Source organism: Pseudorasbora parva, chromosome 20 (genome assembly GCF_024679245.1).
Source record: "Pseudorasbora parva isolate DD20220531a chromosome 20, ASM2467924v1, whole genome shotgun sequence".
NCBI classification, from domain to species: Eukaryota; Metazoa; Chordata; class Actinopteri; order Cypriniformes; family Gobionidae; genus Pseudorasbora; species Pseudorasbora parva.
In genome coordinates, this window is record NC_090191.1 from 13603954 (window position 1) to 13619816 (window position 15863).

The window sequence follows — 15863 nt, forward strand, 5'->3', positions numbered from 1 at the left end:
GTGCTGGTAAAGATACATCCAGGACCTCGGCTGAAAGGTGCATGTATGATGGGCTTGCAGCTAAATTATCCTCTTAATTATTATAATTATTATTTTAATTTGGGACTAATGTTGGATGCTCTAGAAGAGCTTAAAGACTTGTCTGAGGCATTACAAAACAGAGAAATTCGCCTCTCAGAAGGGATAAAAAAAAGTTAAATGGCAGGCGGATGTTTTCTTAGCAATGATGGCGACACCAGGCCCTCATTACCAGATTGCATCTCAGGCTGTTCAGGATGGTGTTTTTAAGGGGGTTCCATTGAAAACTGGTGGGAGACTAATAAAAAATGAATCACGAAAAGTTTTTTTCATGCACTCAGTTGTAGCATGCAGTCCTGAATGGTCCTAGAGCATGAGCTGGAGCTTTATGATCAAGTAAATGTGTTGTCACCTGACACCTGGCCCTCTACAGTGCCACTGCTGTATGGAGAACAAGAATTGAGGCCGCTGTGTGATAGTTTGGCAAATAACTACTGTAGTGTCAAACAAGGTTTCAGGGACTACAAGGAAAACCCAAACATGACAATTAAAGAGGGTCTTCTGAAATTAAAACACACAGTAGACACACTGGCTGTGAGCATAGCTGAATGTGAAAGGGGATTTTCAGCAATGAATACAATTGTTTCCCAACTGAGAAATCAGCTGAAGATTGTAAATTTGTCCTCTTTGATGTTCATAAAGTTAGTGGGTCCGAGTTGTGGAACCCAACTAAGTTTGTAAGGAATTGGGTGATGACAAGGAGGTCAGCAGACTATGCTGCCTATAGACAAAGGCAGCATAAACCAGAAGAGCCTGCCTTCACACCTATCTGGAATCTGATGAATGCATGAATAGTATGTGATGAATAAGTAAAGCACAATAAGATGAATAAGTAAATGTGATGTATTTCAAGTGTAAACTGTTATGTCTGCACACAAGTGCCTCAAGTGTTGTTCGGGTTCATAATGCATTGAGTTTGAGCATTTGAGTAATTACTTCCCCTGTCGGTGGGATTAAATCAAACATAACATAAACTGCCAAAGAAATTGGCCCTGATTCTCTTAAATTAATTACATTTTCTTGTATAAAAAGATGTTTACATATTTGCCAACCAATTTTTAAACATGTTCAATTTCATATATTTTCCGAGGGTGAAATCCGTTGCCTGCCTGTTATTAAAGGTAAAAAATTATAATAAAGTGAATTGTAAAGTATTCCTCTTTCTTTGAATAACTACTCAACCCTACCTTACACATTAATACTGGAAAAAGATCCCATTTAGTGTAAAAACACATTAAGTAATTTTACAGCATGATTTTGAATGATGAGCATTCACCGTTAATAAGGGCTCCCTTCCCTACAAAAGCCAATTTAACCACTGGTCTTAGCCATAGACTGTTAAAAAAAAAAAAAAAAAAAACATGAACGTAGTGTCTGTGACATAGGATTCTGAAGTGCAGTTTTGAAGCTCATAGAGATGAGCTGGCAGTTGCCATCTTGGCAACGCGTCACAAATGTAAAGGTTATATGTTAATGTTCTTATAATGTTAATGAAATTGCTAGAACAACATTTTGAATAAATGACAACTAACTATCAATTAAATAGTTTTTAAAATCTTAGTTTGAACATCCAACTAAAACGTTCACTAATTGATGCATATTTAACTCCATTCGTCACTATTTGCATTGTAATACTGTGATATCAAAAACTTCTGCAACCAAACATTTTGTTGCACGTTTGTGTCACGCAGTGTGTGAACTGTGAATGGGACTTTTAATTTGATCCGGCGATATGACCTCATAAACTTGCGCTCATGTTGTGAATCGGCTTAAGAAAGGTTTGTGTTTTAAACATTTAGGTGTTTACACACTAAATATTAACTGTTCATTTTATTGTATACATTTTACAAGCGATGGTAATGAATAATGCAACCTTGTAATGCTATTTAACATCGAGGAACGTTATTTTTTGTGAGTAAATCGCATCCACACGAGTAACAGAAAAGGTGCGTCTCATTTCTCTCCATAATTATTTCGTGAATCAGTTATCATAAATACGAATTTAGTCACTGGCCAGTATTGATTGAGAAACGGTGGTTTTGAAACTCCATACGTTTCAGAAGTCATATGTATTGTGAAAAGCGCTACAAATAAATTAATGTGAATTGAATTTTAACCAAATGCTTATAGTAAAATGATTCAGTGATTCAGTGATTCGAATCGCTCGGTTCACTGCACGCTCACAACATGCTGTCAAAGCAGTGTAAATGCAACGAGAACAAAAACGTGTAACTTTCACTAACAAAATACAAATGTTTTCATTAAAATGCAGCCTATTAAACGTAATAAACGAATCAATAAATACCAAAATGTGAAGGCTGAATACCTAAATATGAGTCTATTTAATTTCTGTTTATTTTATAGTTGGTAATGGTAATTTTGAGTGTTTTTGACTGACTACTGATCTATGGAACTGAATGAGATACACCCAGTTATTTCTTTCTGTTAATTATTCTCATCTTAATCATGGCAGAGATTACTAACACAGAAAAATTCCTGGTGAAGCGACTTGAGATCCATGTTATAAAGATGGCATTTATTAAAGAGGAGATTGAAGACATGAAGATTGAAGAAACATTAAGTGTGAAACATGAAGATACGGAGGAACTAAAAGGTTGGTTTCATTCTTTAATCCTCAAATAATGATGTTTTTTAGGGATGCATGGTTATGAACCATGAACATTTTGGCTGATCCCATTAATTGATATATTGGCAGATAAATCTAAATGTAAATTCAGATTTGTATGAGAGCCTGATTACAAAAGCAAAAGTCTCACCATTAAAAACCATGACCCAAGCACTTCAATATAAATATATATATAAAGTATATATAAATATAGTATGTATAAAGAAACAAAATGCACGTGCCATGGATAAATAAAATGATATAGACTCCGCAAAATGGAATAGACTAATGATGAAATTATTTTAATTAAACTGTGTTGTTGATGAAACAATTTGAGAAAAGTGCTAGCTGTTATAAATGATGCGTCAATGTTTTTTTTTTTTTTTTGAAAAAGAAACATCTAAAATTAATATTACTGTTTCAAATAACAGCATTGCTGGTAAAGCTGCATGCTAGGGGTGTTTGATTCCAGGTATTTTGGAGTTGACTCATATTACCGACTCCCACTGTTGGACTCTATGGAATCGACTCATCGACTTCCATTTACTTTACATCAAAACAGGGTCAGAAATAAGTCAAAATTGCAGTTGTTAGAAAGTTTATTTAATTTCCGAAGCACTTTTATTGTGACTGTTCAAATTAGTCCAATTTAGCGATGATTGATGAATGGCTATCAACTTTGCTGTGGCCGATACTTAATTTTACAGAGGAAAAACACACGAAAAAGAGCTGTTGAGTTTTTCAAATGTTACGTCAGTTGTAATTTTAAATAAAGTGTGCACCGTATCAGGCAGCGGGATATCAATGGCTCATATCATCTCTCATGCAGTTACAGATGCAGCGTTTTGACTGAAACTCGTCTACTTCTACTGCATGAGAAGAGAACACATCTTTAAGATTTTCTGGGTCTTAAAAGATTCTTCGTATGTAATATATTTCCTTATTTCAGGTAAAACGCTAGCTCGCTCTGTCTGGATGCATTTAAGGCTGCATTTACACTGCAGGTCTTGATGCACAATTCCGATTTGGTGACTATATCCGATTTTTTTGACGACCCGCTTCATATGAACCCGCTTCACATCATCTTTTCAAAAGCGACCCGTATCAGATATTTGCATTTACACTGTACACTGGGAAAACAGCCCAAGACGTTCTTAACCGGTGAAGTCGGCAAAACATTTCTCTCTTAAGGCGGAGAAAAAGAGGAGAGCCCTTGACGGGGTTGCCAGGTTTTCACAACAAAACCCGTCCAATTGCAACTCAAAACTGTGCCCAAATTCCGCATGAAAACCACAGACTTGGCAACACTGGATCGCAGTTTGTGTCCACCTGAGTTGACGTCATTTGCCTCCTTCCTTTTTTCAATGACGTACGATTCGCATTTACTGGGGAATATCCGATTTGACCGCTTACATGGCAGATGCTAATGCACGCATCCGAATCATATCGGATTTAATACCATATATGAGTGAGGCCTGAATCTGATCTGAGGATATCGGAATTCATTCGTTTTTTTTACTGCCTACACGTTCACATGTCATATCCGATCTGTGCCACATGAGAGGAAAAAATCGGAATTGGGTCACTTGAACCATGCAGTGTAAATGGGGCCTAAATGTGCTCTTAAGTTTGCGTTTTTGTCACCTATCACATATGCTCACTTCAATAAGCCGACAGAAAGCAGGTTAATGTGTTTACATGCAGCACAAAATCGTGGTAAGAGGCAAAAAACTACCTGTTCTGACCGGTTTATGCTTACGCCGTTTATGACTTTACTCCGATAAGAGAAAGCGGGTTACCGCGTTTACATGATCATGTTCATTGTTGGCTTATTAGGCATAATCGGCTTAAGAACGTGCATGTAAACGCACCCAATGTCCTGTTTATGATGCGCTCTTCCTGTAATAACGGACTGAAACATCCTCAAAACATGATCAACAATGCAGCGAATTGCTGGCGGAAAGGCAACGTAATAACATTGTATTAAAAAATAAATCATAAAATCAAAACAAATCATGCCCTAAATCAAATCACACAGTGTGAATTATCAAAGACACCAATCTGAGAGAATCGATGAAGAGTCGTCGACGCCTGTGAGATATTTGGCATGCTGAATATATGTGGACCCTTCGTCGGTGACCGACAGCCAATGAGAGAGCAAGATACAGGGTAGCGGGAGTTTCAGGGAGGAGTTATAGACCAGAATATCAGTATTTCAAAGCCCACACATTTGCTTGACCAGCCGTAGGAGCAGCACATTGCAAAATGATTTATTTACCTCAAACTCTCTTCGCAGAACACACAAAACTCCCCTTGTCACCCCAAATATTTCCTCCACCATAATCACCATTTTTTCTTTTTCTCCTCCATAATCTTTTTTCTTTTTCTCCTTTAAGCTGCAAATAAGCGCACATACAATTTGGATCAGTTTACCATTTTTACTTCTGATTCCACGTCTCGCGTGAGAACTCCAGTCTGACGTGGGCGTGATCTTGCGTTATTTACTTGTCACTGTCTCGTGTGTTTAGTTGGGAAACGTAGATTGCGGACGGGGCAGAGTTGTCTGTGATTTGCTTTTCTTGTAAAGTCATGCATTTGTGAAACCTCTTATCGCCGATCCATTGGTCAGCGTGAACACAACAGTGACTTAATGCTACCCCAGATAGTCATGCAGTGTGACAAGAGCAGTGGTCCGACCAGTTTGAAAATCCTACAGTCTGAACTCGGCATAAAACTAACTAACTGTAACTAACTGCAGGTGTAAGACTCTTTTTAAATACATAATTTGGTAATTATTCCCTGAAGAATAATTATCTCAATGAATAAAACTGGTGGTGTCTATTTATTATTGTCCCTGGTTTGTTAGTGTACTCTTGTAAGAAATGAGCTTTTTTTGTTCAGTCTTATTAATTAGTTGATGCAGCCCTAATGTCAACAATGCATTCCACAAACTTGTAGGGTTGTGCTGTTTTTTTTTCTTCAGGTTTGAGTAATTAAAAATAAAAACTATCATTGGCATTACAGTAAAAACTAATGATAAGCTTATACATAGAGAAAAGCAGAGGACCTAATAATGAGCACTGTGGCACACCATAATTGTGTTCGATGAGATGGCTCTTCATTTACACAAAATGGTAGTGGTAAACAATGCTGGTCCACAAATGGCAACAAGATTCTCAAGCCATTTAAGAGAACATTGTGGTTTATGTTGTTGAAATATTTAATAGCACTTGAAGAGAGATAGCCAAAACCAAACCCCCCCCCCCCCCCCCCCCCATTTAATCATTTTAAATGGTCTTGCATCCTGTCAGATCTTGTTATTCTATACCAGTAAAGAATTTGAGATTAACTAATAAACTATTGTTCTAGGTACCGCTGTCCCGATGCAAGCGAAATGGGAACAGTGCCTTTTCAATAGATTGTTACTGCGTGCTATCCTTTCTGTCCCCACTTTGAGCACTTTTAAAAATGGATTTGCAAAAGCACTGTTCAATTTTGGCGTTTGACTTCTAATTGATAAGCTTGACGTGGTCATGCTCAATTCTAGTCAGAATATGAGTCTGAAACTTCTCCATTGGGCTGTGATTATAGGGCGTGTTTCAACCAAACCAGGAAAGACCTCAATTGAATAGACTTACAACCAATCAGAGCAACAAAGCGACGTCAACAGAGCTCAACTGCACTGTGTTGCCAAGTCCGCATTTTTTTTCCCACGGTTTGTTTTCTATGTCCGCGGGTTGAAGCGACTATTATGTGATATATAGACCCATGAGTGCGAATTTTAGTAGGCAACCTTGCCAAAATAACACACATTTTACCCCCCAAACACTATTTTTTTTCTTCCAGAGAACCCCCCCGAGAAGTTATTGCTTAGGGCTAGTAGTTGGCGGGTTTTGTTGTAAAAACTTGGCAACCCTGTCTGCACACATGCTGAAATAAACAATCTTTGCTGGTTTTGTAAAAAAAAAGAAAGAAGAAAGAATTTAATGATACACAGAGTACTTACCCAACATGTTCATCATTTTTAAAAGAAATTGTGAAGGTGAATGCATATACAAACAAGCTCTTTGTTTAAGATTTGAACAAATATAATCCAAGCCCCTTTGATGACGTGCATGATTAAGTTACTGTTAATCATCTGTCCATCATCCTCTAAAGCCCGGCCTGATGATTTCATTGGTCCGAACAGTTTCTGTTCAGAGATAATTACTCCTCTATGGAGCGAGACCAGACCGAACTGCCCGACCTAAACATTTTGTGGGCGGGGCTAAATTCGGCTGGCATCCAGGCTAATCCAGGATAGAACTACATATTAATTTTATGTTGTTGTGTTTGTCTGTGTTTGGTTTTCTTGAGCACTCAGGCTGAACTTGAGGCAGTAGAAATGTGCTTCGTAAAAAAACTAAATTAATAAGGTTTTATAACTATCAGCTTTTTTGGACTGTAGGTATTTTGTTCATGTCCTAAAGAAAGCAAAGTTAACAATATTGAGCAGAGGTTCTGAGATTACATGAAATCCCTATTTTAGTGGCTGTTTGTCAGTAGGTTTTTATGTTGGTTGCTTTGTGCCATTAAACTGATGTTAACTTTTTTTTTTGCTTTAGACCTGATGGCACTGAAAGATGAGAGTCCAGAAATTAATGACAGGGAGGGGAACGCTCAATATGAAAGTCATCATGATTGCACGACTGGAGAAAATTCCACAGAGACGGAAAAGACATACTCACAAAAAAGACTTCGGAACAAGCCTAACAAGAATTTCACCTGCCATCACTGTGGAAAGAGTTTCAATCATCATGGAAACCTTAAAGTCCACATGAGAGTTCACACTGGAGAAAAGCCTTTCACCTGCCAACATTGTGAAAAGAGTTTCACTCAAAATCAAAACCTTAAAGTCCACATGAAGATTCACACTGGAGGGAGCTCTTTCACTTGCCAACAGTGTGGAAAGTGCTTCACTCAAAAAGGAAACCTTACAGTCCACATGAGAATTCATACTGGAGAAAAGCCTTTCACATGCCAACAGTGCGGGAAGAGTTTTACATATAAAAACTACTTTAATTCCCACATGAAAAGTCACAATGTAGAGAAGCCTTTCGCTTGTGAGCAATGTGGAAAGAGTTTCACACGGAAAGTATCTTTTAATTACCACATGAGGATTCATTCAAGAGAGAACTGTTTTATATGTCATCACTGTGGAAAGAGTTTCACCTATAAAATAAGCCTTAAGACTCACATGAGAGTTCACACTGGAGAAAAGCCTTATACGTGCACTCAGTGCGGAAGGAGTTTCACATATAAAGCATCCCTTGACTCCCACATGAGAAGCCACACTGGAGAGAGGCCTTACACTTGCAATCTGTGCGGGAAAGGCTTCCCACAAAAAGGAAACCTTCAGACTCACATGAGAATTCACACTGGAGAGATGCCTTTCAAGTGTCTTCAGTGTGAAAAGACTTTCAGATATCAAAGAGACTTGAAACTTCATTTGCAGACCCATAGTGGAAAGAAATTGCTGTGTTCTGAGGGTGGCAAGAAGTTTAAAAAAAGGACCAATTTTAAAAACCACCTGCACATTCACCCTGGAGAAAGACTGTTTAATTGTAATCAGTGTAATAAAAAATTTATTTTGCCATCACATTTGCAGATACACCTGAAAAACCATGCAGATGTGAGACCCTATTCGTGTTCTTTGTGTGGAAAGTGTTTCAAATGGCTTGGCCATTTCAAATGGCACCAGAAAATAGGTATCTGTGTTAAGTCAAGGCTGCATTCACACCGTAGCTAAATGTGGACCAAATCTGATAAGTCCATTTTCATGACACTACTTTCATTTGCATCTTTCTGCCCTTTATACAAAAATTTTTTTTTTCTTTGGTTAAGAACACATGATCACTTGTAGCCCCACCTGACCTTCTCCTTTGCTATAGTTTCAAATAATGAGTGGTTGCATGAAACGCCCTCAGGTTTTTATTGTATTCCCAAATATTGATACACCTGAATCAGAATATTAGTTGATCTTCTTTCTTGCCGTAAAATGCCACAATGTGAATGAAAGTTTAAAATAAAAAGACAAACTGAATGTCATAATTGACATTGCACTGCATTATTTGATTCTTCTTTAGTAAGATTACACAAGTAAGCATATGTTGTCAAGTAGGGCTGTCAGCTTTTTCACACCATGGTTATCATGGGCAAAATAATTTTCTGTGGGATTACCATGGTTTAACTATAACAACTATGTAAGTACCAAAAATAACAGTTTATTTAAAAAAATTTTTAGTAGAACTGTGACTTTTCTTAAAGGAGTACTTAAGCGCTGGGAAGATGAATCTGTATTTAAACTGGGTCATTAATGTAGTAGAAATGTGAAATTATTTTTGAATTTGGTGCCTTCTAGACTGATGTAAGGCCGCCCAAATCGTCCCAATGAAGGCTAACGATCGGCGGGTGAAGGTCGCTGCGCGTTCGTCTTTTCAGCGGGGAAAAGGGGATTTTATTCCAATTCCTCGTTATCTGACTCCATTTAATGATAATTTAGAATTTGGGTTAGAATGCCAATTGGTTATTTGGTCATTCATTTTTAATAGTTTAACTACACATTTAATTATTCCGTTTAACCCATTGTTGAAATTATACCCAACCTGAATAATTCCAGAGCAAGTCAGAATCAATCAAAAGTGTAACAATTTATTTAACAGTCAGGTAAATGTATAAAGCCAATTACATAGTCAATTCAAAGGTAATCCATATATAACATCAAATACTCTGAAGTAAAGAATGAAATGTATACCTGACTTCTGAAAATTACATAATGCTGGCTATCTTGAGACATCCAGCATTACGGGCTGACCGGTTTAAAGTGTCAAGCCCTGAGCTCTTTGCAACATTTCCTTAAATACCCAGAAACAAATGCACAAACTCTTTCAAATGTAAACACGAGTGCACAATGGGAATTTGCATTGATCAAGACTTGTATTGATGTAAAGGCCAAATGGCTGAAAGCCACACCCACCAAACTAAGACAAGATATCTTTAAACTCTTAAAACATTGATTATCTTTTGGTTAACTTCTGTGGAGTTGAGATATTTGTACCAGTCGCACTGAGACATTTCAAACGATATCAAACACATATAATACTGTATCGTGTGGATTGACATTGTAATATAGAGATTTTGTGTGTATTTTCAGGTGATCTCAGCATGAGACAGGGAAGGAATTGGGGGAGACGGGGTATATAGGGAAAGATGTAGATTAGCTGATAGTGAGGTGAGACTTGCGTCTCCAGTGGTGTGTGAGGGACAGTTCAGATGTTAATTTCCTTTATTTTCTCAGAGAGTCCTTGTTCTTCATTCAGACATTTCGGCATATACTAGTTTTTTCAGTCTTACACTGACAAAAGACAACAATTCCCAGAATGCACTGCCCTATGAAGCCACTCCCAAAGCCACGGCTACTGGATCATTTGCCCATTGCGTTAATTTTCATAATATCAGTTCAGTCAGAGAACAGACACTACAAGTAAAAACTGATTGACTGTTCAGTATAGACCATTTCAAGGACGTAAACAATAACAAACGCGTTGGAACGCTACTGCGCATGTCTGGTCCTGAAGCATTTCCGGTGGCGCCACAGAGCAGTCAAAACAAAATGACTAGCGCATACTTTTTAAGTCTAGCTAAAACAGAACAGATACGATATTTACAGAAACTAAAAATAAACGATAATGTGGAACTACCGGACCCTTTAAGTCAGACGTTGAGGCGACAACTTTTCATTCAAAACGTAAAATCTTTACCTGAACTAACTTATCCAGACGTGTACCATTATCTGGTTGAGACCGAGTGCGTATACACGAGAGAAGCGGTAAAGGCATATCGTAGTCTCGATGCTTACAACTACTTCCTTAGCGGAAAAGTTGGTAACATTTGTTCCTACAACGTAGACGATGTTTGTCTTGTGTTTGGTGAAGTTGGAGCAAGTCAGACTGTGTCAAAAACGTACTCTGCATGGTTTGTTGCTAAGGTGACCGGGGAGGTTATTAGTGGGCATTGCACTTGCATGGCAGGGTAAGTAGGTAACGTTATGTCTATGTAAATAATAAATCACATTGCTAACCGAATTCTAGTAAACGAATTGTTGTTTCATTATTAACTAGTGCATACGAAATTATTGTATACGTTTCAAAATGTTTGTGGTTAGGTTAGGTGAAGTGTGTAGCCATGTTGCTGCGATCCATCTGTGACATCTGAGCCCTGCATGTGGTCACGAATAAACAAGAAGGTGAATACAATTTAATTCTGGCTGGTGTCTTTTTTTATTCTAATTCATATTAAATTCTAATTCATCACATCCCCTACTAAAATTAACCATGACGATAATTGTAGTTATACCATGATAACCAAAAAGTAACCATGGTTTTGCTACACCAACCTTAGTTTAGCCATGGTATTTGTTGTAAAAAAATAAATAAAATAAAAACACAACATGGTTACTGGACTTTTACCAGGTCAATAAACCATAGTTAATTTTCATAAGGGATGTGTTGCTGCTTTTAGATAAAAGACGATACTTGCAGATTAGTTAGTGTATAATCCCACTTTGTTTTAGATAGATCCAAAACCAGTGGCAGACATTGACTTTTCGAAGCCTGTCAGACAAAGAGCAGTTCAGAGTAGGGAGCCCATCTCATCCACTGTAGTCACACCAGTCTCACCCAGTATGCTTTTTAGGTCCTTGAAAGTAAGTAAAACATTTGCAGAAACCTAATAAATGACAATATATGCAAAACACATGACATGTTCCTATATGGTTTTTCATGGATATAGCCATACATGGGTATATAGTGACTAGATCCATAAATGCTTCCATGTACAGCTCTCGAAAAAAATTAAGAGACCACTTAACATTGAGAAATCAATGTTAAGTGGCCTCTTAATTTTTTCCAGAGCTGTATGTATCAATGTATGTGATTACAACATGACATTGTACATATCTGTATTGCATTTGGCTTACATTGTTTCATGCATTATAACATATGCAACTAGTCAGTAATCAGCATATGTATTCACTCTTAGGTATATGTATTAACTTGTAGTTTTTTTTTTGGAAATGTTCTGTATTCGTGAATAAATAAATTTAACTATGACTTAAATGTGATTCGCATTTCAGAATGAGATCCCAGACTGTGCACTGTTTACCACTAAAACGTTTGGTAGTGACACAGACACTGCATCTGAAGGAGAGCAGGAGAGCGCAGACAGGGTTGACTTTCTGACTACAGCTGAGGCAGTTTCCAATGAGTTACAAGTAGCGGTTCAGTGACACACCTTGTGCTGACAGCACTGTAGATGTGACAAACTTGCCAAAGCCCCTTACACATCTGTTTGATGAGAAGCACAGTTTGTTGTCACAAGATGACCTACAAAATGAGCTTGATAAAATCATGCAAACCATCCCTGCTTACTTTAGTAACCTGAATTGTAAGCACCTCCAAGAGAGTACATTGGGTCAGTCGTCTTGTGAACAGTGGTTTGAGCAGAGACAGGGCCGAATCACTGCAAGCCACTTTAATGAAGTGTTAAAAAGCAAGACAAGTCAAGCTAGCATAACATCTAAAATCATGGGATACACATCCAGCAGAAACACACCAGCCTTAACTTGGGGTAAGAACAATGAAAAACTAGCTAGAGAAGCCTTTACTTCAAACCAGATGACTTGTCATGACAGCTTGACAGTGGATGAAATAGGGTTGGTAGTAAATCCAAAGTTTCCTCATTTAGGAGCCAGCCCAGATGGAATAGTCCATTGCAAGTGCTGCCCACCTGCTACACTTGAAATAAAATGCCCCTTAAAGTATGCAAATATGTCCATTAATAATGCTATCAAGAACAAAGATTTCTGTCTGGGAAAAAACTTTGAGCTTAAAAAGAACCATGCATATTATGCACAAGTTCAGGGGCAAATGGCAGTGTGTGACATCAACACATCTTACTTTGTCATTTGGACAACAGAGGACTGCCACATTCAGAAAGTTAAGTTCTCTGAAGAGTACTGGGATCAGATCAGACCCAAACTGGATCTCTTCTACAGGCAGCACATTCTCACAGAAATTTGCACGCATAAACTGAGGAATCAATTTCTGATGGCAGACACTTCCTGTTTGTGTAAAAGTAGTTCTAAAACATCTGTCACACAGTGCTCTGTCTGTCACAAGGTGTTTCATCTGAAATGTGTAGGCTTAAAAAGGCACCCTGGTGAGGAATGGTTTTGCTCAGTGTGTTCACCATAATCCACAAAAATAGGAAATCATACACAACCTTCTTAGTAATGTTAAAAATTAATTTAATTTTGTTTTGAAATATATTCAATCAATTGCAGGACGGCAAATGTTCATGTTAAATAATTGTAGATAGTTAGAAATAAAATAGATTAAACAAATCCAAGAACAATCTATATACAACAGATATTTACAATGCAATAGAACAATTTAATTTGTTAAATCTGCCACTAATGTTAATACTGTAGTCATTCAATCAACAACAAAATAAAAGGTTTACAATCACTTGACAGTGTCTAATATATTTTTCTACTGAATTAATGACTTATCCAAATTAGATAATGCAGAACAAACAAGTAAAATTTTATCAACAGTTGCCACTGTGTCTTTGGATCTTCGCTTTACCAAGTTTATGGGGAGTGTTTGTCGCAAAATGCAGTATTTTTTAATACGACCAATAGCTCTTTCCACATGAATCCTCAACCTTGACATGTGACGGGACACAGACACTTCCTGTCCTGAAAGCTGTGTCTTCCCACGAGTTGAAGCTGGTATGAGTAGCTGGACTCCTTTCGCAGCAAAATACTCAGGGAAACTGAACCCCCTGTCAGCCATGACAATGTCTCCCTCCTCCAAAAGATCAATCAAACCAGAGGATTTGGTGATTGTTTTGTCACTGGCTCTCCCACCCCAAGACTTGGAAAGGAATGTGATCGCCCCTGTAGGACTGATGCCAACCAGGAATTTGATGGTGTTGTGGGACTTATAGTTGGAGTAGGTCATTGTTCTTGCACTGAGTGATGTTGGTCGGTCAATAAAAATCTCGCTGCAGTCTATGATGCACCTCACTGAATTAAATGGGGGGGCACTGAAAAGGGCAGGAAGATTCTTTTTAATCTCTTCCCTAGAAGGCCAATGAATTAGAGAGCTGAAACGCTGTGTCATTACGTTCAACCAGTCATGAAATATTGCAGAGATTGTTGCACAACTGCAATGAAACCTGAAGGCAAGATCTTTATGTGTGAGACCAAGTCTCAGTTTCATTAAGACTAGGTAAAACTGGAGAGCTGTTGGAGGACTCTGTGTTCTCGGACTCCAAGCAGTGGTGAGGTATGTCAGAAGTGCGAAGAACACTTTGGATGAGCGAAGGCCAGTGTAGAAGTGAATGATATGATCATCCTTTAAATCCACATCAGATTTAAGTTGTTTCCTCTCACAGCTGAGTGTTTGTACCTTTGACTCTAGGCTTCTTACTTGCTCTTTGTAAGATGTGTTCAGTTTCTGCATATCTTCAATATCCCTCATTGTGAGATCTGTTCCAACACACATGTCATTGTAAGACTTAACTTCTGTTACATCTATGTCCATGTCCTCTGCTACTTCCTCAGTATGCTCAACTCTAATGCTCATCTCAGAGACCTCTGATACTCGTTTCAGAGATCTCTGATATTGGGCCATTTTTCTGGAGGTGTCAGGTCTGTGAGGAAGCTTTGATGGAATGTAGTCTGGACTTAGAGGGTCATCTGATGGCTTTCCTAAAAACAAACATAGGAAAACATGATTGGGATAGGCTACAGATTTCACACATCATTGGTTAAAGAAAGATGATGACAATGGCCAAGAGAATCTTTGGTTAATGATGAACATATAATAAAAGCGTAACTGGCATTCTAGCAACTTTTTGCAAACAGTTGAGTGTATATTTAAATTTCTATAAATAAACTAGCTAGCTATCAGCATTACCACTGCATACTACCCACAACATTTAAAAAAAGGTTCTTAAATTAGTAAATGTTTTAGGTATCATGAACAATTAACATTTTATAATGTTTATGAATTTAAAACGGTGTTGTACACACAGTATTACTTTAATATTTCTTTAGTTACTATTTAATTTCACTATGATAATGCACAATGTTAAAAATAATAACCTGTTGTTGTTTAGTGCATGTTGGAATTTACATTAAACAAGTTAAGGACTTCCGCTTCCGCCCGCATGGAGTGAGTAGCAGAGAAAGGGAGCTCCTCGAATAAAATAGTGATTATTGCTCAATAGACTAATCAGTCATGTAAAACTTTACTATTGTTGTTAAGGAGTCTTGGCTACCTGCATTTCGACATGAAACCGAGCTCGTGCAAAAAAGTTGCATCGACGATCCAGCGCAATACGAAGACAGAAAGCGGCGGGAAAAAAATGGACGAACAAGACGATGACTCTCCGATCTCTCTGAGCGCCCTTAGAACAGAACTACATTCACACAGAGAGGCTGTGATTAAGGACATCAAGTCACAAATCGAAAACCTACACCTGGAGATGCAAAAGAATCGAGAAGAGGTGAAAGAAGACCTGCGCGCGCTGCGTGAGGAAATCTTTCCGGAGCTGGCCGCCTTACACAAAGCGCAGGCCGAGTCGGCGAGTGAATTCACTGAGATGGGGAAAGCGCTGAGTGACACGATGGATAGAGTGGCGGCACTAGAACAGTCCCGCGAAGTCATGACAAAAGAACACAAGAAAATCCACGAGAAATGTATGGATTTGGAAAATCGTAGTCGGAGACAGAATTTAAGATTCGTTGGGGTTCCAGAAGGAGTAGAGGCGGGAAACCCGATTCGTTTCATTAAAGATTTGCTGTTGGAGTTATTCGGCGCTGATGACTTGGGTGATTCCAGTATGATGGTTGACCGCGCGCACAGAACCCTCGCGCCAAAACCGAAGCCGGGAGAGAGGCCCCGAGCAATACTTGCTCGTTTTCATTATTTTTCTGACAAGGAAAAAATCCTAAAGCTGTCGAGAAATAAAGGCCGTCTCTACTACAAGGGATCACCTGTGCACATCTTTCCCGATGTGAGTCCAGAGGTTGGCAAACTGCGCGCCGCGT

General features: G+C 38.3%; 1 protein-coding gene across 1 annotated transcript; it reads left to right on the forward strand.

Moving 5' to 3' along the window:
• Positions 1–1785: 1785 nt before the first annotated feature.
• On the forward strand, positions 1786–8566 carry LOC137049698 (gastrula zinc finger protein XlCGF57.1-like). Its single transcript, XM_067428312.1, has 3 exons — positions 1786–1856; positions 2552–2692; positions 7309–8566. Exons 2-3 carry the CDS (start codon positions 2608–2610, stop codon positions 8490–8492), a joined length of 1269 nt encoding a protein of 422 aa, XP_067284413.1. The 5' UTR covers positions 1786–1856; positions 2552–2607; the 3' UTR covers positions 8493–8566.
• The last annotated feature ends 7297 nt before the right edge of the window (positions 8567–15863 follow it).